This window comes from Lissotriton vulgaris, chromosome 6 (genome assembly GCF_964263255.1).
Source record: "Lissotriton vulgaris chromosome 6, aLisVul1.2, whole genome shotgun sequence".
In the NCBI taxonomy this organism is placed as follows: Eukaryota; Metazoa; Chordata; class Amphibia; order Caudata; family Salamandridae; genus Lissotriton; species Lissotriton vulgaris.
Genome location: NC_141694.1, coordinates 1,272,819,122 through 1,272,843,174, shown reverse-complemented (window position 1 = coordinate 1,272,843,174; position 24,053 = coordinate 1,272,819,122). Strand labels below are relative to the sequence as shown.

The 24,053-nt window shown below is 49.2% G+C and overlaps 1 protein-coding gene across 1 annotated transcript in view; it reads right to left on the bottom strand.

Moving 5' to 3' along the window:
• The window catches only part of SCAF8 (SR-related CTD associated factor 8), a 948,526-nt gene that overhangs the window by 27,330 nt on the left and 897,143 nt on the right, over positions 1 to 24,053 (bottom strand). Inside the window, exon 19 of the mRNA XM_086927396.1 lies at positions 10,344 to 10,421. Within this exon, the coding sequence (XP_086783522.1) occupies positions 10,344 to 10,421 (78 nt within the window). The remainder of the gene's footprint in view (positions 1 to 10,343; positions 10,422 to 24,053) is intronic.

Below are 24,053 nucleotides of genomic sequence, written 5' to 3'. Positions count from 1 at the left end.
CCAGGCGTGTCTACGTAACATAACGCTAGTATTAATCGCCCTGGCCGCAGTGTCTGCTGTGTTTAGCGCACACTTGATAGACGCATTGGAAATAAGTTTTCCTTCCTGAATTAGCATTTCTGCTGCCTCTTTGTACTCATCTGGCAAGTGTTGTAACAGGGTTTCAAGTGTATCATAATGAGCCCTGTCGTATCTGGCTAAGAGTGCCTGTGTGTTGGAGATTCGCCAGACATTGGCCGCTTGAGCTGCCACCCTTTTCCCTGAGGCTTCTAGCACTTTGGATTCCTTGTCAGGGGGAGGAGCATCACCCGTGGTTTGCGAGTTAGCTCTTTTATGAGCATTGGAAACAACTAGCGAGTCCAATGGCAATGATCCCTTGATATATGTAGGGTCCCCAGGTGCTGGCTTGTATTTCTTTTCAATCCTGGGGTTTACCACTCTGGCCCTTGTGGTCTCCTTAAAATATGTCTCCAGCATGTTTCAGGACACCTTTTAGCATGGGTAGAATTTTGACAGTTCTCTCAGAGGTTGAGAAGGTGTCAAATAAAAAATCCTCCTCAATAGGGTCAGCATGGAGTTGGACATCGTGATTTTTTGCTGCCCTCTCAATAAGTGCGTTGAACGCAGCGGTGTCTTCTGTTGGTGATGTTTTAACGGCATAGACATTGCTGTCTGGGGCATTTTGTGGCTCCCCTGGGTCAACAGCATCTGCCCAGGCTTCATGGTGCTCTTCTGGATCAGTGTCGATAGGATAATTGTATTCCTCATTGTAAGCATCCTCTACATCCACATCTGAATGTGTGGGTGAAGAAAAAGCAGGCTCTCTTCCATATGGTTGCAGAGGTTCAGACAGAAGAGGTGACTGACGTTGCTGAATCCCTTTTTCTTTTTAATGGAATATTTATAAGACTCCATTGGCTGTTCTGGGACGATCTTTCGCTTGTGAATGGAAAGTCTACCCGTTTCAGCGTCGATGAATTGCTTCGGTTGGTCTTCCTGGAGAGGCAGTCGATGCTTTGTGGCCTCTTCAGTATCTGTAGGCTTTTTTCCCATGGAGACCTTGCTCGCTGGGTCGACGCCCGTGTGTGGGGCGAACGCCTTAGGCGTCACCGGTGGCGGCAGTATAAACTTTATCGGTGCCGACGCCTTCGGAGTCTTACTGACTGTTTTTGGGGATGGAGCGGCCTTCGGTCCGACAGCTGTAGCTTTTTCTTTTATGCGCTGCAGCGAGTCCGACACTTGCTTTGTATAAGAGGCGGATGGTTGTGTTGACTCGATGGGATCTTTAGAGCCACGGTGTGTTTTGTCCTCAATGTCTTTGCTGACTTTCGCTTTGTCGAGTCGACGCTTAGGATCGGTAGCGTCCTGCGCTTTGAGTCCTTTATTTGTGTCAACTGTCTCCGGCGCCGACGCCTTCGGTCGATGTCAGTGACCTTTTTCTTCCGCGCTCCGGATTTCGGCTCAACACTTTTTAGCGACCTCTAGCGACCTCTAGCACTCTTTTGTTTCGTCGAAGCCGACGGTCCAGAAGTCTTCGATCCGATCAAAGTAACTTGTACTTTCGGTTTAGTTACCGGTGCTTTTCGGTTTCGTGGCCATTGATGTTGTTGGTTTCGATTTTGATCGATCAACCGATGGCTCTTTAGAATTGTCTGTAGCCGGGCCTTGACGCGAGGCTATAGAACTACGTGTTTGATCTTAGGTAAGGCCTTGTGGCGATCCCTCGACCTGAGCCTTATCGAGTATTTCAGTATCGGCCCCCATACTAGCGGGCGGGCCTAGCTCCTCGCTCGAGCTATCTTCTACGGCCCCAAAGGCCTCATCGTCGTCTCCTACCACGTCGACGACTTCGTTATTTTCGACCATTTCTTCATCTTCTGCGTCACAACTGGAGTCAACCTCCGACGCAGGATCCAACTGGATCTCTTGAACTTCCTGCTCGACCCCTCCATCGTCTTCAGCATCGAAGATGTCCACTGGGTCAGGCGCTGTCTGCTGTGCTTCCTTCCGCGCGTCGAAGTGTTTTCTTGGACCGGAACCGAGAACAAGCCATACAACTGGCTTCATCGTGATCCAGAGACAGGCACTTGTTGCACACCGGGTGGACGTCTATGTGAGGATACTTGGAGTTGCAAACAGGACATCTTTTGAATGGACTCCGTTCCATTTCGATCGTCGATAAGGCCTCTGGCGTCGACCGGGCATTTGGAGCTGAAAAGCCACGCAACTTTTCCTTGACGTCCGGCTCGGGAATCGAGCTGGAACGAGTACTCGGCACCGATCGCAAAGACAATACCGACGATACCTATAGGCCTTTTGGCCTAAAAGAAAGTTTTATATCGATTCCGAACTTGAGCTAACAAATATACATCCGAACCCAATGGCGGAAAAAAACAATCTGAGGATGCCCATGCGCACTGTAGTCCAGGGGAGGAGCCACCTATCTCGTGATACTTCGAAGACTCTTCTAGGACAACAATGTGCAATCATCCGGACCAAACACTAGGCAGCGATCTATGCACAGATATGAATTCAGCAGCCCACATGCCTCGAACACAATGTTTCAAACTAGTCCAACTACCTCGAAAATACACTGCCATGATCAGGACATACACATGTAGCAGTTAACCAGTCTATCTCTATCACTGCAAATCTTTATCATCCTGATTTGACTTTCCTCATGGTTTTTCCCTAAGACCCCATGCATAGTAGTCTACTCAGGTTGCTCACCCTGAAGACTATTCTTGGTGGTCATTACATCGATCCGGAGGGTGAGCAAGCTTCAGGCTCTCTCCTTCGCCGTGCCTCTTATACTACCTTCTATCCAGACAAGCTTGTTCTCAGGACTCGTGTCTTTCTTGACAAAGGTGATTACGCTGTTTCATGTTGGTCAATCCATCACCCTTCTAATGTTCTTTGCTTCACCTCACCCCTTTAAGAAGTGTTTCCATTGTCTGAACAAGAAAAGGGCACTGATCGTACCAGAGAATACCAGGTAGGGGATAAGCTCTTTATTAGGTTTGGGGGAACAAAGAAGGGAAGAGAGGTGCAGAAGCGAACCATCTCTCACTGGATCGTGCTCTGCATCAAAATCTCCTACACTTTAGCTAAGAAGCAGCCTCCAGAAGGCTTGTGATTTGACCACAGTACAGGCTAATACTACTACTGTGTTGGCATGCAAAGTGACTGTCCTGGACATTTGCCAGGCTAACACTTGGGCATCCTTCCATATCTTTACAAAACACTACCTTCTGGACAGCCATGTCTGGTGCGACAGGCATTTTGCCCTTTTGGTTATGCATGACTTTTTGGACTAAGCCAGTTCAGAGACCCACCTCTGGGGGATACTGCTCTGCTATCTATGCTAATGTTAAGAATCTGCAGTAAGAGGTCTTTATCAAAAGAACAAGTTATTTACCTTTTGTAATGCTTTTTCAGGTAGAAACTTTAAACTGGATTCTTTCACCTAAACAGATAGCAGTCTAGGAATCTGCACAGTGATCACGACCAATTTGATTTCAGTTCTGCATCTGCGGTTGTGGAAGTCACGCAAGTAACTGATGCCAGCGTGTATGGGTAAAGCCTATATAGGCCTGTGGATGTCATCATATCTGCTGCAGATGACAACGATTTAGAGCCACAGAGAAATATTCCAGTGTGCAAGGGGACTGCTTCAAAGTTTTCAGATATAGTCTGATACCTGGGGGAATATATTACGGGAAGAAATCTGCAGTTAGAAGACTCTCTCAGAAATAATTTATTAGGAGGCTATCAGTCAGGATTCCGGGTGGGCAATTTGTTCGGATCTTGTGGAGGGGTGAATCTGGTACACTACTTCACTTCAGATTTTCAGCAATTTTCAACACCATAAACAGGCCTCAAAGTTTTCAGTTTCTATTCATTGTGAATTCTGGAGGGCCTTTTCAATGTTTTCAAATGTTTTAAAAACTTGTAAAAAATCTGTGGTGTAGAAATTTTCTTTTATTTCCATCCGACCTCATTCACTCCCATGGTCAGTTATTTCAACAGTCTTACCTGCTTCTAAGTGTCTTCCTTGTACCTTTTTATTTACTTTTCCCTTTCAAGTAACTTTTCTTTATTTCTCTCAACTCTCTGCCTAATTTCCCAGTACTCAAATCCCCCTGTCCTAGAGTCCAGTCCCACCTCACAAGGATGTGCAAGAAGGGGGGTATGTTGGCACGCATTTAAGATTTGATTGCAACATATAAACAGTTAATGGTGGGCATTTAACCCATCTTGCTACTTCTCCGCCCTTCAGATAAATGAGAAAAGATTAAGACACAAGATATATATAGTGGTGTGATCTGCTCAGTTATTGCAAGCAATTGTAACTCTGAACTGTTCTTTGCCCTGAGATGCCAAGAATGAACTGAGCTAGTATATGTATTTTTATGGTCTAATGCACAAGTTACTACTTGTGTAACGATATATCTGTAAGAGACATTAGTTAGTGATAGATTCCTTACCTTAGAATATCCCCAGGCGTCAGACTGGATCCGGAAACTTTTGCGTAGCAGTACCCTTGCGCGTCGTTAGGCGTCGTCTGCGGCTCCGCGTCCGTCGTCGGCGTCGTGGGCGCCGTGATGACGTCGTCGGAGTACTTAGACGCTGCCTCCGCGTGCTGACGTCAGTTCTTAGCCACAGCTTTTCCGCGCCAGAAGCGCAGAGCCATGACAAAAACCAACACTGATGCCATGAAACTAGGGCCCTGAAAGGGGATGACCTTAACCCTAGATATCGGTTTGCAGAACGGGGAGGATGGGTGGGTCGGTAAGGAATCTATCACTAACTAATGTCTCTTACAGATATATCGTTACACAAGTAGTAACTTGTGCATCTTAAAGAGACACGTTAGTGATAGATTCCTTACCTTAGAATAGATACCCCAGCAATACCATCCCCGTGGTGGTGGGTCTGCGAACCAATAATAACACCAGAAAGTCCGGGAGGACGGAACGGCCAAAGTAGCCGTCCCTCCGGACATGACTGTCCAGGCAATAGTGTCTTGCAAACGTGTGCAGCGAGGCCCACGTAGCTGCCTGGCAAATGTCCTGCAAGGGCACACTTCGGCCCAAGGCAGTTGTAGTGGCCGTGGCTCGAGTGGAATGAGCCCGCATCCCAACAGGGGGTTCCTTCTTAGCCAAGGAGTAACACGCCTGGATGCATAAGATAATCCACCTGGAGATGGTCCGCTTGTGCACCGCTTTCCCTTTCTTAGCGCCCACATACCCAACAAAGAGTTGATCATCCACGCGGAACTGTTGTGTGCGATTCAGATAAAATGAGAGCGCACGTTTTGGGTCCAGACGGTGGAGCCCCTCCTCCTCTCTCTCGAGGGGTGCGGAGGCGGAAAGAAGGTGGGCAACGTGATGGATTGCCCAATGTGGAAGGCTGTGACTACCTTGGGTAGGAAGGAGGACCTTGTCCGTAATACAACCTTGTCCGGATGGACTGAAAGGAAAGGAGGCTTACAAGACAGAGCCTGGAGCTCACTCACTCTCCTGGCAGAGGTGATGGCTACCAGGAAGGCAGTCTTCAAAGAAAGAAGGCGAAGAGGACAGTTGTGAAGTGGCACAAAGGGAGCGCACATCAGAAACGTAAGAACCAGGTTCAAGTCCCACTGAGGCATCACGAAGGGAACAGGAGGAAAGGTATGAGTGATGCCCTTCAGGAATCGATTAACGATAGGGGACTTGAACAAAGAAGGTTGGTCAGGCAGCCTCAGAAAGGCTGAAAGATAGCCCTTGACAGTGCCCAGAGCAGAGCCCTGCTGGGCAAGAGAGAGAAGAAAGAGGAGAACCTCAGAAAGAGGGGCATTGAGGGGATCCACAGCCTTTGCTGTGCACCATGCCACAAATCTGTTCCACCTGCAGGCGTATACCGACTTTGTGGAGGGACGCCTGGCAGCCAGAATGATGTTGCAAACTTCAGGAGGCAAGTCAAATGGCCTCAACTGTCGCCGCTCAATCTCCAAGCATGGAGGTGGAGACTGGACAGGTTCGGGTGGAGGACCGTCCCCTGCTGCTGCGACAGAAGGTCCTCCTGAAGAGGCAGACGAACCGGGGGATCGACTGACATACTGAGTAGCTCAGGATACCAGTACCTTCGTGCCCAGTCCGGAGCCACAAGGATGACTTGTGCCCGGTCGCGCTTGATCTTCTTCAGCACTCTGGGCAGAAGTGGTATAGGCGGAAAGGCGTACAACAGACCGCAGCTCCACTCGCGACGAAAAGCGTCTCCGAGCGAGTGCCGCCTTGGAAATTCCAACGCGCAGAACTGATGACATTTCGCGCTCTCTTCTGTGGCAAATAGATCTAACCAAGACTCTCCCCATCGCAGAAAGAGGCCTTGCGCCACGTCCGAGTTCAGACGCCATTCGTGATCCATCGAGCACAGATGGCTGAGTTCGTCCGCCCTGGCGTTCAGAGAACCTGCCAGGTGTTGGACCATCAGAGTCACGCCCTGATGTTCCAGCCATTGCCAGAGGCGCAGAGCCTCCTGGCAAAGGGTCCACGACCCCACTCCGCCCTGTTTGTTGCAGTACCACATGGCGGTGGTGTTGTCCGTGAACACTTGCACTGCACTCCCTCGGACAGACGGGAGGAATGCCTTCAGTGCCAGACGAAGAGCCCGCAGCTCCAACAGATTGATATGGAGCCGAGACTCCGCCGGAGACCAAAGTCCTCTGATCTCCGCCTCTCCCAAGTGGCCTCCCCAGCCCTGGAGGGACGCGTCCGTCACAACTACGTGCTCCGGTTGGGGAAGGGAGAGGGATCTGCCGTTGACCCAATTGCGGTCCGTGAGCCACCACTGCAGCTGTCTCGCAGTGCCCTCGGAGATCAGGACATGGTCGGACAGGTTGCCCTGATGCTGGGCCCACTGAAACTTCAGGTCCCACTGCAGAGCCCGCATCCGCCACCGTGTGTGATGCACCAGAAGGATGCAGGAGGCCATCGGCCCCAGAAGCCGCAGCGTCAACCTGACCGAAACTCGGGATAAAGGCCCGAAGATTGGAATCAGAGCCTGTATATCCCGAACCCGCTGTTCGGACGGGTAAACCCGAAACTGCGCCGAGTCGAGAACCGCTCCTATGAAAAGGAACTTCTGAGAGGGGCACAGGTGTGACTTCGGCACATTGATGGAAAATCCCAGCTGGTGCAGGAGATCCGCCGTAGTCTGGAGGTGGCTGACGACTGTCTGGGGTGAGCCCACCTTCAACAACCAGTCGTCTAGGTAGGGGAAGACTGACACCCCTAACCTGCGCAGATGAGCTGCGACCATCACCATCGTGAACACCCGTGGGGCACTGGTAAGGCCGAAGGGGAGCACGGTAAACAAAGTGCTTGTGGCCTACCGTGAACCGCAGGTAACGCCGGTGGGCCGGCAGGACGGGGATGTGGAAATACGCGTCCTGCAAGTCCAACGCTACCATCCAGTCTCCTGGGTCTAGGGCAGCTAAGACCTGAGCCAGTGTCAGCATTTTGAACTTCTCCTTCCGGAGGAAGCCGTTAATGTTCCTCGGATCCAAGATAGGGCGTAGGCCCCCTTTGCCCTTCTTGGGTACCAGAAAGTAGTGGGAGTAGCAACCGCGTCCTACTTCTGGCCAGGAACGCGCTCGATGGCCCCCTTGGCCAAGAGGGCCGAAACTTCCTCCTGCAGGAGCCGCAAGTGATCCCCCGATACGCGGTGGTATTGCGGTGGCATGGCTTGAGGAGTCGTCTCGAAGGGGAGGGAGTAGCCCCTCTGGACGATCTGCAGCACCCACCTGTCCGAAGTGACAGTGCGCCAGTGAGAGTGGTGATGGCGAACCCTGCCTCCCACTGGCGTCACATGGGGCGAAAAGCACGGACTAGGAGGGTTTAGAGGTGGATGCCGCGGGGGCAGGTGTGGACTGACTTCGCCTGCTTCCCCGACCGCCTCCGCGGCGGTTTCCACGGCCGCCGCCGCGCTGGACGATAGTCTGAGGTGAGTGGCTGGCGGCACGTGTTGGGGCGCCCCTTCCCTGGCCACGAAAGGAGCGAAAGGCACCCGTTTGCTGGCGCGGGCCGAGAGGCCCAAGGACTTGGCCGTAGCCCTGGAGTCCTTAAAGCGCTCAAGCGCGTGGTCTGCCTTGTCGCCAAAGAGGCGACGGCCATCGAACGGCATGTCCATCAGAGTGTTCTGGACATCAGCCGAAACATTGGCGGATCTCAGCCAGGCGTAGCCATCGCTCTGCCTAGCGAGACGGTAGTATCCAGCCCACACCTGATTGAATACTTGGCTGCATCTCGGCCCTCCACAAGGGCTTGGCCAAGTTTGGCCCGTACCTCCAACGGGCACTCTGGCAGCACTTCCGCAACCGTCTCCCACAGAGAGTGGGTGTAGAGGCCCAAGAGGCATGCGGTGTTGGAAGACCGCAGTCCCAAACTAAGGGAGGAGAATATCTTCTTACCATAATTCTCATACCTCTTGGATTCCCTGTCCGGCGGGGCCGTCGGGAATGCGGTCTGGGAATTAGAGGCCTGGATGACCAGACTCTCGGGGGTGGGGTGGGAGGACAGGAAACATGGGTCGCCCGGAGCCGGGCGGTGGCGTCTGGCCACGTTCCTATCCACGGGCGAACCCGTAGCGGGCCTGGACCAAGTGCCCAATAGAACGTCGGTCAAGGCCTCATTAAAAAGGCAGCAGAGGCTCAGCCAAGCATGACTGCGGTTTAAGGACCTCTGTGAGGAGGTTAGTCCTCACGGCCGCGACGGGGAGCTCAAGGCCCAAGGCCTTGGCAGCCCTCGTCAACACTACACCATAAGTAGCCCCCTCCTCCGAAGCCATGGTAGGAGGAGAGACAAATCCAGGGTCTGGAGAGGTGTCCAGGCCACTGGCCTCCCCAAGGTCTCCTGCCCAGTCCATATTAGACTGACACTCCTTGGTCAGAGGTTACTCAGACCCCTCCCAATCCTCCTCATCACCCATCTCCTGAGATTCAGGGTCGTAATTCAATGAGGTCGGTTCATAGAAGTAAAAATCTCCAAACGGCGTCGGGTGCGGCGGCGACAGGCGCCGTCCCGACGTCGGAATCGAAGCAAGGGAGGTATCGGGGACGGCGCCGCCCGAGGACGGCGCCGGAGGTGACACTACACGGACCGACGCTGGGGGGGTCGTAAGGTCCACCGGTGACTATCCAGAGCCCGAGGAAGGCCAAGCGGCGCCGGGCCGGAGGGCACCGGCGGTGTCGGGATCGTGGGGCCCTGCGGCGCCGGGGCCGAAGCACCCAACAGCGTTGGGGTCAAAGCCCCCGAACCACTAGGGCCCCCAGACGGGTTCGCTGGGCCCGGAGGCGCCGCGGAGCCCGTCTGACGAGAAAGGGACCTCATGGCCATGAGGAAACGCTCAATCTCCTCCGGCGTCGCGTTCAGCCCAGGGACCGGAGGGTATGGGGCCGGACGCGACGCCCGCGACTCCCGAGGAGCCGCGTGGGCGCTGTCACCCGAACTCCTGGCCGCATCGCGCGAGCGTTGGGGGGGGAGTCAGAAGAGCGATGATGCCTCTTCGACTTCTTGTGTTTCTTACCTGACGACTTGGACCCGGAGGAGTGGCGCCGACACCCGGAGCTGTGACGGCTCCGTCCCCGCGACCTGTCCCTCGACCTCCCGTGGGAACGGGACCTCACGCGGCGCGGGGCCGACTGCCGGAGTTCGAGCCGCCTGCGGGACCGCTCCCGCCTGGCTTTCCTCGAAAGGGCCCGACAGTCGGGGCAGGCCTCGTCGTCGTGGTCGACGCCCAAACACGTCAGGCACTGGCAATGAGGATCCGTGACCGACATGGTGCGGTCGCAATCTTCACAATGCTTGAAGCCAGGCATCCCTACGGCACAGTCGAGTCGCAAGACTTCGAAAAGGATCAAAAAGATCACCAAAAAGTTAGTCAAATATTGACTGGGTTACTGCTTTTTCCAGATCTGCGCTGGCTGGCGCGGAAAAAAGAAGAACTGACGTCAGCACGCGGAGGTGCGTCTAAGTACTCCGATGACGTCATCACGGCACCCACGACGGACGTGGAGCCGCAGACGACGCCTACCGACGCGCAAGGGTACTGCTACGCAAAAGTTTCCGGATCCAGTCTGACGCCTGGGGATATTCGAAGGTAAGGAATCTATCACTAACGTGTCTCTTTCAGATAGTTAATTTTACGTCCAAGCGAATTAACAGGCACAAAAACACTATAAAGTCTTATTGTTGTCCACTATATTTCATGACATGCAATAAATATAATTGAAACTAATTTTAAATATTAACATTTTAACATTTTACTGTCCTTTGAATACATGTTTACAATGAATATCTTACAGGTTGTAACGGTGGGTGGTGGAATTGCCGGAGGTGGAATGACAGCAGCAGGGGGTGGGATTGGAGGAGCAATGTATCCTAGAAGGGGAGAAAAGAAAAACATTCACTACAATGAACACTGAGAGCCACTTTAATGAAAATAACATTTAACAGAATCTTTAAATGTTTCATTTAAGCTAGCTTTTTTCTTCTAACATGATTATCTGTAATGTGAAAAAAGTTCTAGATATAGCTTTGAAAACTGGTGATTTGGGGTGTTATTTCTGGTGAATATGCTACAGGCAGAACTGCAAAAGAATATTCTCTAAAAAGTTGTTAACTTTGAGAATTGTCCCTGCATGAGTAATTACCCAATGCCCCCCAAATCTTGTTATCACCAACCACATCGACCTTGCTACCAGACGTTGTCAACACTCAAGGTTAACACACATCATCCACTTCAAGGGGATGACTGGGTGGTATTGCTAGAGAGAAAACAATTACTGGAAAGTATTTTTCCCCTTGCTCTTTCATTCTACTCTTCCTCACTCCAAAAAAGGTGGGAAATCAATAAGTAAGAAGAGCCTAAAGCAATCATATCATACAAGCAAAAAAGAGCTTTCTTCTATAGAAGTAGCAAGAGAGTAATGTTTACAAAAGCATGATGAATGCCTTTCTTTGGTTTGGGGAATGAGCATGACATTTACAATTGTGTGCCCCAATCATTTTACTTAAGCTTGAAATACAGGAAAGTAAGCCATCTGGTAATAGCGACTTTAGCCGAGATAGATAGATAGATAGATAGATAGATAGATAGATAGATAGATAGATATATATATCATTTTTTTTTAAGAGAACTTAAAACCCAAAACAACAAATAGTTAGTGATGTTTTCCCTGCATGTGTGGGTGATTTCCCAGGATGTTGGTTTCCGGCGTTCAGGGAAGACCTGGCCTGGAAGTTTGGGCTGGACTGTTCCCATGAGGCATAGGCTCAAGACTGATTTGCATATAGCTGGGTCTGAACTGAGGTGGCGAAGTGAGCTAAATGATGATGATGGATTCAACCTAGATCTGTGACTGGGGGTGAGTGTCTGAAAAGTTTCAGCGCTCCGCCCATCATCTCTTTGTGCCTACATGTGTGGGTGAGACTTCCAGGCTCTTCTACTAAGAATGTCATCAAAATCACCCGAAGGTTTTTTTAAAGTAAGAGCTTGAAGTTTGCTGATGATTGTGGTGGAGGAGACGGTCCCAATAAAGCAATCTTCGAGACAAGCAAATTCATGCTGCACAAAGTCATAGATTCAACTGGTGTGTGAATGAGAGAGGCTAGGTTACTATTTTAAGGACACAGACTCAGGGTTACTAGCGGGGTGAAGTTTGTTGGGACAGGTATGTCTCAAGCACAGTATACAGAACTGCTCTCCTGCCCAGAGTGACTAGCTGCATTCACATCTGTCATCCTGACATTTATTTTGGCCCTTGTGTCATGCTAATCTAGCGTGTATGCAGAGGTCTTGTAGTATGGTTTAGGGCCTCCTTTTGCGTGCATGTTTTGTTAGCATGGCTTATTAGAAGTTTAAACGGCATCTTACCTTTTGCTGCTTTTTGCACACGACACTGCGTAGCTGTTTTTGCAAGTTAACTTTCACGAAGGTCTATACATGAGAAAAGATTCGTTTTTCGACATCTCTAGACATACATCTTGCCCCCAGTCTGTACAGTGAATGCTGAGGCGTCAAGGTTATCATAACATGTGAGCTTGTTTATCGGCAATTCCGTGTAACACATTCTAGACACAACATTTTGGCAGCTGCGAGCCAAGCAAGATTCTGGCGCCTTCATCATAGCACACTTGCCATAATTTCACACACTTGGAAGATTCCATGGATGCAGAGAGCCATGCTGATCAAGATGTATTTTACACTTACTGAGCGGAAAGGTAATGGGTCCCCCAAAACAAGCTCAAGAGACCTTCTTTAGTTTAAAACTAGGCGCTATATCACCTGTTTGCACTATCATTGTAATATGTTTTCTGCTTTTGTATTTTATGGAGCTGTAACCATGCTGACCATATTATTTTTAATCATATGTCTGCTTATGTTGACAAATACTGCGCATGAGATCACGTTGTTAAAATAAATATTTTAACCGTGCAGTGTCTCTTATTTTACTCCTGTTCTGGACTGGTATGAGAGTATAACAAAAGAGTGTTCTCACTTCCCACCATTCCTGAAATGGTCCTAAGTCGCATGTTCTAGGTTGTCTAATCAATGGTTACTTTGCTATAGGACAAAGAGCTAATGTGACACTGATTGCTAGCTGGTTGGGTTTTTTAGGTACTGAGGTGAGTTTCTGGTACACCACAATTCACTAATGTCCTAGGTCTCTGGGCACAGTTCTGTGTATGAGCAGAAATCCTTGCAACAGTCTAGGCCTCTCCCTGACTAGGCAACATTCAGCACGTGTCCTCTGACCCGGAAGACCACACCAAGGATGCTCTCATTGCCTGCAGCAGAGTACTTTCCTTGTCCTGGGTATAGTGCATAAGAATAAGTTTACTTACCTTCGATAATGCAGTTTCTGGTGGATACTCTATCTAACCACAAATTCCTTACTTTGTAAATTTGCCCCAGGCTGCAACTGGACCTAGAAAACTCAAAAAGGTGATGCTGTGCACCGGTAGGTGGTGCCAGGCAACTCCGCATTGATGCAGTTTTCCCCAGAAATGACAAATGGAGCAACATATAAGTCCCATCTATGCATTCTGTCAGTTTCTTTCATCAACTCCTGTGCGCTCTGAGATGCCAAGCACATATGTAGATTGAAGAAACCAGTGTGCAAATAACTAGATCTGGATCTTTTAGATGCAAGAAACCAGACTAAGGAACAGAGAGGTGGGAGGGTGGCGAGCAATCTGCAATTAGATAAAGTATTAGCAGGGGTGGTGCACGACCGTGATGGCTGCACACAAGTAAGGCTCCGGCTGCCTGGCAGTAAAATCCTCCACTAATCCTGCTGACGCCTGATGTTTCAACTCTGTGCAAACCATAAGTTGCTCTTGTAAATCCACCCTGCCTCCGGTGCGCTTTTTTACAACTCCCGCCTCTGCTTGAAGATCTGAGCGGGGTAGGAGTGGGGGACAGCACGGGACCCTGCCTGGCTGGGGAGGGCACTCAAGCTTCATGGCGCCCACCTGGTGTCAGGCCCAGGCAGCTGGCGCGCGTGGGGTGGCTAGAGTGGCCGCTGCCCTGCTGGGACTCCCGACCCTCCTTGATTTCCTGCTGTGGAAGTGAGCCCCCCGTGGAGGTGAGCGCTTGAAATTTGGGGAATGAGACACAATTTTGACATATACTTTGGCGGCACTGACGGAGCGCAGACACCACAAGAAGTGCGACACCCTGCTCCTGGGCTGGAAATGTGCTACATTAGACTACTGCCCGACTCAGATAATGCGAAGAACTGGGATACGACCTGGCTGTGGTTGGCGGTAGCTGGTATTGCTGCTGGAGTGGGGGATTGTTGACGCAGCCCTACCCGGTGTTAACTCTCACACCATATTGCGGTCTGCCTTGCTGCGCCATCTTCTTACCTCCACTGCGCGGGGGTTGTGTGCTGCTGGACTGCTGGTGTGTGATTCAGACTGGCACATGCTTGCAACATCTGGCTATTATGAAGAGACCCTATGCTAAGCTCGATACGAGGGTAGACTGTAGTGTTTGGGCAGCTGTTTGACTGAGGATTGCGGCAACCCACCCCCACATATTCCGGGCTGCAGATTGTTGCACACTTAGCGGCTGTGACCCCCTGATTGGGTAGGACTGCCACTGGCTGAATGCGGATGGACTGGGTTCGGTCCTTGTCCGGTGCGGATACCTGGTTTGCGTGAACTGGGCCCCTCGTGCTGGCTGCGCTCCTCCTATGTAGTGAAAGAGAATTATCTGGTGGCTGACAGCATACACCTGCTCTCCCCATAGACTCCGCCATTGTAGACAGGCAGAAGAATTGCCGACTCTCCTTTGCTGTGGAATCCCCCCCCCCCCCCCCCCCCCCCCCTCCCAGGCATTGAGGACAGCGACCCAGATCAGTTCTGCGCGGCTGTACATCGCCCCCCTGGGAGGAGTGCTGTAAGTACCGGGGATACACCTTACACCCCGCTTCTCTGTGGCTGCAATGAGGAAACCGGATAGCCGCCAGCCCAAGCTGATGTTTGAGTCCAAGAGAGCAGTCAGCTGGGGAGTCGTCGCAGACGCAGTCCTCCACTCCTGAGGATGAGGTTAAGAAACTGCTCCTTGCCATGCAACATAGCCTGACTGATCTCTCGGGGAAGATGGATACCATGAATAGTCGCTTGGACTTTTTGGTTCAGAAGGTGGGCAAGCACGACGGGCAGATCAAGGAGGCGGAGTGGCGTATATCGGATAACGAAGACACCACTTCGGAGCTGCAACTTCAGGTGTCGCAGATGGATAAACTGCTTCAGATCATCGCAGCTAAGAACGAGGACCTTGAGGCTCGCAGGTGATGGAACAACATCTGAATCATAGGTGTCCCGGAAAGCACCAACACGGGCCGCATGGAGGAGTATGTTGAACGTCTGTTGAGTGGAGCCTGTGACGAGGATCCTTTCTCGGCACAATTTATAGTGGAGCGGGCACATCGTTCACCGGGGCCTCGTCCCCCTCCTGGCGGAACCCCCCCGGCCCATTCTGGCACGTCTCCTTATTTATCGTGACGTGGACGGCGCGCTGAAGATGGCCCGTGTACACAAGGCGCTACAATATGAAGGCACGAAATTCCCCGATTTCACTGTTGCAGTGCAGGAAGCGCATCGAAAGTTCCTTGGAGGCAAGCAAAAACTTCACAAAGCACAGATTTAATATGCTCTCCTGTACCCAGCACGGCAGCGAGTCTCCTATCAAGGGAAACACTCCATCTTCACCAACCCGCATCAGGTGGAAGAGTTCCTTAAATCCATTTGAGTCGCTCCATGGGAGGCGCCTTCACCACCACGCTTCTCGATCGCCTTCTCCTCACACTAGCTGAATGGCACACGTGATTGTGACATCGGCGGATACCCCCCTTCTATATGCGATGAACTCATGGGAGCCTGCTGATATGCTGGGATGTACTAAAGTTATGACCTCAGAGACTACACCTTCAGTAGCAGACACTTCACTGCATCCTGAGGAGCCATGCTGCCAGTTACGCCTCATGGACAGATAAGTGTACAACTGGCATACAGACTATGCATTTTGGGATGGGAGCACACGTATGGGACAGGTGGTTTGACACTTGACTAAGCCAGGCACCCTTCCTTCCTCACCTCATTCCCTTCTGGAGGCACTGAGACACTGTCTTGGCAGTACTGAGGGGAAAGAAGGCTCTGTGGCGCACTGGCGATAGATACCCCCCGCATGGGTGATACCACCACCCCCCCCCCACCCCCATTTACTATTTTTGTTTTCAGCACTGCAATATGAGGATGCTTTGAACTGTACTACGCAACTATGGTTGTCTTGGGTTTTGAGGGAGGTTACATTCCTAGCACTTTTGTGATGCTGTTGTGGGAAGGGGTGGGACGGGGATTGTTGCTTGCTAAATCAACTGGTTTTTTTTTCACCAGCAGCTACTCATTCAGCACTCTTTGCTGTGCATATACACAGACATCTCAGTGTTGACATCTTTAGATACATATCACCTCTGCGCTAATGTCCTCGTTTCCTGACAAGTTTCACATAAAGCTACTCACGTGGAATATCAGAGGCCTCAGGGACCCCCGCAAATGTCACCAAATCCTCGCCTACCTTGATAGACATCAGATACACATAGCCGCGTTTCAAGAGACACATGCAGATCCACGTAGATTGCCCTGCTTTGGGGGTAGATGGGCGTCAGATCGTGTTTTTTCATCTTACTCAACGTATTCATGGGGTACCCTTATACTGGTTAAGAAAGGCAAGCCCTTCATCCTAGGAGGCTCCCTCAGTGATTCGGCAGGCCGGCACTGCCTGTTATAGGACACGCTACGCACGCAGTCGGTCACACTCGTCTGCTGCTATAGACCAAACACTGACGACCGGATTACTTAACTGCACTATGGGGACAAATTCTCAAGGTAGGCTCTACTCATGTCATTTGGGGGGGATTTCAACATTCCGTTGTGTCCATCGCTTAACAGATCGCACCCCAGCTACATCATTATACCAAAACTTATGAGACATTTTCAGAACTGCTCACTGAAACTGGACTCATTGATGCATGGCACCACGTCCATCCCGTGGGGAGGGAAGATACATACACCACAGCACATGCCTCCTGGTCCCGCCTTGACTATTAGATAGTTTCCCGAAGGGTCGCACCATGGATAGTGTCCGTGAGGCACATGGCCAGAACCCTTTCAGACCATGCCCCCGTCAGCATGACGATTGCACTCCCTAACTCAATCGATACTCTGCGTTGCAGGCGGCTCATTTCCGAAGCACTGATCAATGCTTTCTATCAGACGGAACTGGGGTAAGAGATCGCTAACATTTTTAGTCAGAATTGAGGCTCAGTTAAGCATACGAGTACGCTCTGGGAGGCTTTTAAAGTCACTGCGGGGTTCTTTTACGGCAAAAAGCTTTGGAGTCCTTCGGGACATCCGGCGCAGCCTGCATAGTCTTGAAGGTGAACTAAAACAGACATATGGCCGGGAGAGTCGGGACCTCAGAGAACCACACTTCGAGATAGCTCACTGAATACACTGAAATGGCTGAACAGGAAGTCCGTTTTCGAGGCAAGCACTACATTGCTCACCGTTATGGGGAGAGGAACGACCCGCATGGGCGCTGGATATCCGGCAACCTCGCTTTTCTAATTACAATCTGGACATAATTGATGCCTCGGGAGAGTGACACAGGGATAGTCAGGGTATTCTACATACATTTACCACCCTTTACAGCAACCTCTATAGCACGAGCAGAACTGTGCCACTGGATTTCATTCCCTTTCTCCCTAGGATGGCTAGGCGACCATCAAGGAGAGTTTCTGACCGTGCCGTTTGAGGATGACTAGTTCTGGGAGGCGATTATTCAAATGAAATCAGGGAAAGCCCTGGGCTCTGATGCGCTTCTTATCAACTTCAACAACTCCTATATAGATCAGTTGGTCCCGGTGCTGAAAGAGGTATAATCGCAAATTCTCCCAGAAACCAGGAGAGAGGCACTTATCTCGCTCTTGAAGTCTGACAAACCTACAGATCATTGTGATTCATATAGGCCCCTCTCCCTTATTAATACCAATATCAATATCATAGTAAAATTGCTGGCGAACAGCCTCAGCCTCTTAATGGATAAACTAGTGTAACCGAATCAGGCGGGTTTCATTCCCGGGCGAGCGACCTCCCATAATCTTCGCACCCTGTTCTCCATCTTACACAATGTAGACCCAAAATTGTCACTCGTGGCAGTCTACCTGGACGCTACGACGGACTTTGATAGCGTGGACTGGGATTATCTCTTTACTATTCTTAACTGTGTGGGACTCCCTATTGGGTTTTTATCTTTTATACGCATCCTCTACACCTCCCAGACGGCAAGTGTGATGATTAACGGGCACACTTCACCCGCTATCCTGTTCACTCGCGGCACCCGCCAGGGCTGCCCTCTTTGCCCCTTATTAATTGCCCTTGCGAAGGAGCTCCTGGTGGCGAAACTCAGACAACACCATCAGGGAAAGACCCTTCGGTGCTTCCTTCACCCCATACTAATTTCTCTTTACGCGGATGACGTCACTTTGTATGTAAAAGATCGGATTCAAAACCTCAACCCACTCCTTAGGGAATTAATCCGATTCAGTGGGCTGTCGGGCATACACATAAACTAGGCTAAGTCACAGTTATTCCCACTCACCCAGTCGGTGACGCCATTCCCCATGGACTTTCCCATAGAGTAGTGCAAATATGATGTGAAATACTTGGGGGTGCATGTCACTGTGGATCGTGATTAACTGCTACGACTCAACTATGGGCTGTGTCGTGGGATGGATCGCTCTCACCAAGGCGGGAAGCATTTCCCTTATTAAAATGATCATCCTTTCCAAACTCTTGTATCTGTTCTTGAACATCCCTTTTTCTCCGGGTAGACACTTCTTTACTATGCTCCAGTCGGAGCTCATTAAACTGGTCTGGGGCTGTAAACAACCAAGGGTACAATGGGAAACACTCACACAACCCTATTCACAAGGAGGCTTTGATGTTCCCAATTTTGAGATGTACTATGTGTGTGCTCAGGCGCACTTCGCACATTATTGGTTCAACCCTCCAAGATACACGCCACATGTCGCAACGGAGCATTGGCTGGCGGACCCTATCCTGTTAGAAAGAGTTAATTTGACTGTCCCCGCACTACGCACGCAGCACCCGAAATCAGTTGACTGCACGGCCAAGGCGTGGTGACGGCTTGCCCAATATCTTCAGGCTCCCATGCTCTATTCACCGCTGCTTCCGCTTACATACCACCCACAGATGCCCATTCTCTAGGAAAGAGTGTTCATCAAGACCAAAACTAAGTTTAATATAACCTGCTGATGTAACCTCTATTAAAATGGCAAATTCCGGTCCATGCAGCAATTGTTCCTGGGAGCTCCATCCCCCATGGATGTCTTACTGTATATCCGGCTTAGACAGCGTATCAAGGAACATACTCCCACGTACCCGTTAGAGCCCCCAATGCACCACACGTTGCGAACTACCAATTCCTCCCACTTGGTATCTACACTGTACCATAGCATTTACACTGAAATAACACACCCTCCCTGCACAGCACGTGATAAATGGAGTACAGAGTTTGGACACGACATTACTGACCAAGAATGGAAGTACTGCTGTAAGCAGACTGAGCTGCTTTCCTCTAGCAGTGGATTGCGCATAACGCATTCCAAATTTCTCCATCGCCTCTATTATACTCCAGTTAGATTACAAAAATTTGGTTTCCGTGACACGACCAGGTGTGACAGATGCAGGGCGGAGAACGCGGATTTTCTCTACCTTGCTTGGGAATGTGGTGCAGTGGGTACATACTAGAAACAGGCGTTCACTGTGTTAGAGCTAATGACGGTATTGGAGATCTCACGTTCCTCACTGCTGGAACTTCTTGGATATGCAGAGGAGATACTGGTGGCGCCCGCGCAAGTTCGTCACATTTAGTATAATACTCGCCAGAAGGCGGGTGGGCCTGTAGGTTGGGCAGAGGACAGGCACCAAAATTCAAGGAGTGGTAGGGGGATATGATACTTTGGCAAGAACAAGCATTTACTTATGCTGAACTCCTTCCACTCTTGTCCCGGCCTCGGGACACATGGGACCCTCTCAGAATGTACCTCTTAGAACACCCTTTGGAGCCCACTGTAGGACCAGCCTCGCAGACTTGACAATGTAGTGTACGCCCGGTTTAGCTGTGGGAAATGGGCGAGGGATTCTGCTGTGACTGTACTGATGCCCGTTGTCTTATACCTTCGCTATGTCTATTTGTGCGATTAGGGACTGTTGGGGAGGAGTAAAATGTTATCGATGTCTCAAAGTCCGATTTCTTTTTCTTTCCCTGTGCAACTATTGATGTCCCCAAAAGTGGTCTTATTGCTAATGCGGTTAATGAACACTGTACATTGTTTTACACTGCCGGACCGTTATGTTTCTGCAATCTTGTATTTCTGAAAATGCTATAAATAAATAAAGTATCAACAAGAGCTTTAACGAAGATAAGTCACTCGTTCTTCTGATGGATACTTCTTACTGCAGATTCCTCGCCTTGTGTACAGATACTAAAACAGTACCTCGACAGGTGGCTTTGCCACCCCTGCAAGAAGTGACTGTGCCTCCCATCGGATGGCTGTGTGTGACTAAATGTGCACTAAAGAGTTTTTGAGGTTGTTGCTGAACAGGGAAAAGTTTGGGAGGAATACTAACCCTGATGGCTGAGCAGTTGTCTGCTGGACCCATAACCATGAAAGGGCAGCGAAGTCTACTGTACGGAAGGCAGGGGCTGGTGCTGTCAAAATGCTAGGGCCCTGTGAACATCCCCAAAAAGGACAACATTGTTCTAGGGATTGTCGGACTAGAGCGGAGACGCTCAGAGAATGTGCCACAGCTTGGCTTTCTTTAAAACGTTTCAGGACTGAGTGTCTTTTCGCCAAACAGGTGGGAGCTGTTAAGAGGCATGTCCATTAAAGATGTCTGGACGTCCCCGGAGACGTCCATGGATTTCTCCATGTGTGGTGCCAAAGCACACGATACCTCCCATAGGCCTGCCAAGACAATCTGCATTGTCTATATTCAGAGCAGGCGACTAATTTGGAATCGCCTAGAACATGTTGAATGATTTGTGCTAGTGAAGGTCATCTGCCTATCATGTCCCAAATTGTGTGGATAAAACATCCCAGTATGCAGCTCGTAACAACTCACTTTAGGACAAGACTGGCTGAGGTGAAGATACATTTGCCAACGCGTTTCTACTCCTTGTGGGGAGTTGTTGGAAAACATCTTTATTTTACTGGTGGACATCTGTACCACCAAGCTCTCTGGCATGGGATATTGGGTCAAACATTTTTTGAAATCTAGACTCCGCAGATTGTGGTTGACTGCAGTGCCAGAGCAAGGCTTAGTCCAAGTGCCCAACAGTGTGAGAGTAAAGGCTTCTTTAAAAGGTAAAAATGTTAATTAGTGTCTGGCTAGGCTGCAGGATACCTTATAAGCAAAATTTGAGGTTAAAAAATGAAGGACCTCAGCATCGCTCCCAACTACTGTGGCTCAGGAAGTACTCTCAACCGTAGTTGGTGGGTGAGGCAACTCAGTGTTGGGGGTGTTGTCCAATCTACTGGCCTCCTGTAATTCCATCTACAATTTGTCTGCACCATAACGGGGGGCAAGTGTGAGAAAATGGCCTATTTCTTGCATGGCATGCACCAACTTTTAGCTGAATTGCTGATGTTCTTTGACTGAGTGTGCCCTGGGCTCCTGCTAATCAAGTACCCAGGGCCTATGTCCCTTCCCTATATTGCACGGAAGCCTAAACCCAATTGGCATCTCGGCCACATCTCAAAGGAAGGTATGGAGAACTCTGTACCTGTCACTCAGTGCACTGTTGTGAAGTCCCTAAGGCTGCTACTCAATTGTGTAATAGTACAATGGATACACACAAAGTTTTTTTCAAGTGATCAATGACATAACTATTTAATGTATTGTGCTGAACTGCACATCATTCTTCAATGTATTTGTTATAAAACAATCTCAATATGATAACAAAATAAGAATTGATGTAGTTCATTTACAACATGTGTACTCAAACTCAAAATATTTGAACTGTTAACATATATTAAAGAAAACCCAATAAGTTTCGGGTATAACCCTTCATGAGGGGCATGAAAGTACTCAGTCAAAAGCCAATTCTAAGCATATGAATCCACTTTCTTTTTTTGTGACCACTGGCTGGAACACAAAGAACAAATGAAAAACAATGTTAACCAAGCGACACCAAAGTTTACTCGTCAGAAGATGCAGCAAACATTTATTCACTTATACAGGAAGCAAGATCATTTAGTTCCATCCATTGAACAGTTCAACAATTGTTACGTCAACTAGAGTACACAATGCGAAAAGAAATAAACCGTCTACATGCAACAACACTCATAGAATATCATGATTCAAGGTGAAAAGGATACCCAGGGAACTCTGGATCGCCCTTAAACCCAAGCTTTTCAAATTCAATTAAACCTTCATGGCACATTGGTATGCCATTTTGAACAAATGTTCACTGGATCTTATCCTCTTGATTATTGACGAGCTATCAACAATCCTGGGTGAACTCGCAACTGAGCTTGATACACTGAAAGAACAAATTTCCAACCAAATGACAACTGAAGATTGGCCCAAAACTCTGAACAACATAAATTCTAGACTGGATCAACAACACGCAAAGGAAGTACATGATCACAAATTGCGTAAACTTGAACGAGATATCATCGATTACAAACGTGATGGAGTATAAACATGGGTAGAAGCATATGCCCAGAAAAGATTTTTCAGAAAACCGGGTACAACATCTTCGGAAGAAAGCATTGCAAATGAACAAGACCTATCTCTTCAGAGACCCCCTGCAACGACCATGCAGGCGCACACTTCAAGACTCCAAGTGGGTGAAGAACCATCAACTAGCAGGAAACAGTCTGTTTAGAGGAGGGACAGTCTACGAGCCATCCACCGGACAAGGGAGATCCCCCACGAGGCAACGGACAAGACGGGGACAAGGCAAAAAAGCCACAGAATCATCCAGGCCACAGCGCAACCTGAAGAAGACAGTAACTTAGTGATGAACATCTCACAAAGGCTCTTGACATCTGAAGAAACAAAAGTTCTGAGCAAAGGAATGTCTTTTATCCCCTCGTACACTTCTAATGCCTTGGAATCTGAGATTGCACTGTTTAAGTTCATGCGCAAACTACGACTGAGGTGATTCTACCATTCCCAATTTACAAACGTCAACCCAGATACAGGACAGATTTCAACCCAAAAGCAGTTTCTAGCACCAATTTAGCATAAAACTTTAGACACTTTTGAAGACATTCAGAATATCCAGTACCAACAACCCAAGCATAAGAATTTAACAACGCGGGAACAGAAAATGTTAAGATCTTTGAGCGCAGAAACAGTCTTGTATTCCAACCAGCAGATAAGGGAGGAGCCATTGTGGTCATGGATAAAGAATGTTATGATATGAACGTCAATGAACATGAACTAGATTCACATACCTACATTCGGTTACAATCTGATCCCACAAAGGAATTTATAATGATTGTGGAACACATTCTCAATCATGCACATGATGTGCGATTCATCACAAAACATTAAATAGTTATGTTATAGATCACTTAAGAAAAACTTTTTGTTTGTATCCATTGTACTATTACACAATTGAGTAGAAGCCTTAGGGACTTCACAACAGTGCGCTGAGTGACAGCTACGGAGTTCTCCATTCCTTTCTTTGAGGTTATAGCATCACAGGCCTATTTAGGCTGAACCTTTAGCACACAGCAGCACGCTTAGAATCATTTTCGAGAACATTATTTTGTTGTGAATGTATCTAGGACCCTAATTAAATATTCCAGATTCATGCCCTTATGCGGTTATAACAAATCATATCCTTATAAAGGCATAAGAATCATATCCATATTTAGTCATAGCCAATGCAGTCCAAAAGTGGCAAGGCTACTTCCCTAGACTCCTAGAAAGTACAACGCGTTCTTTAAACAAACCAAACCTCCAGCAGCCCGGGAAATCCCCCTGCTTTTGTTTTGATTTGTCCTAGAACTCCTGAGAGTCCTGAAAGAACTGCCAGTTCTGAGTGACAGTTCTTAGTGACGTCTTATGTCCAACCTTACGTCAAACACGGCACCTTCCAGGTATAAATATACCAGCATTTGCCTTAAGCAACACACGGTGGTTTGGAGCAGAGCGGCTATCTACTTATCCAAAGCCCAGCTGATGCGAATGCCGAAGGAAGCGGACCCTCCCATTGACGCACTGAGAGAGACGCTGTCTTTTCTCCTGCCGAGAAATCCAGCTCCAGTGTTTCCAGTCACCCTTGCGGGTTACTGGCAGATCGAGTCCTGAGAACGAGATACAAGACCTCCTTCATTCTAAAACCAAGGCATGGAGCCGATTAGATCCATAGAGAATTCTTGATTCAAATTCTTGGCT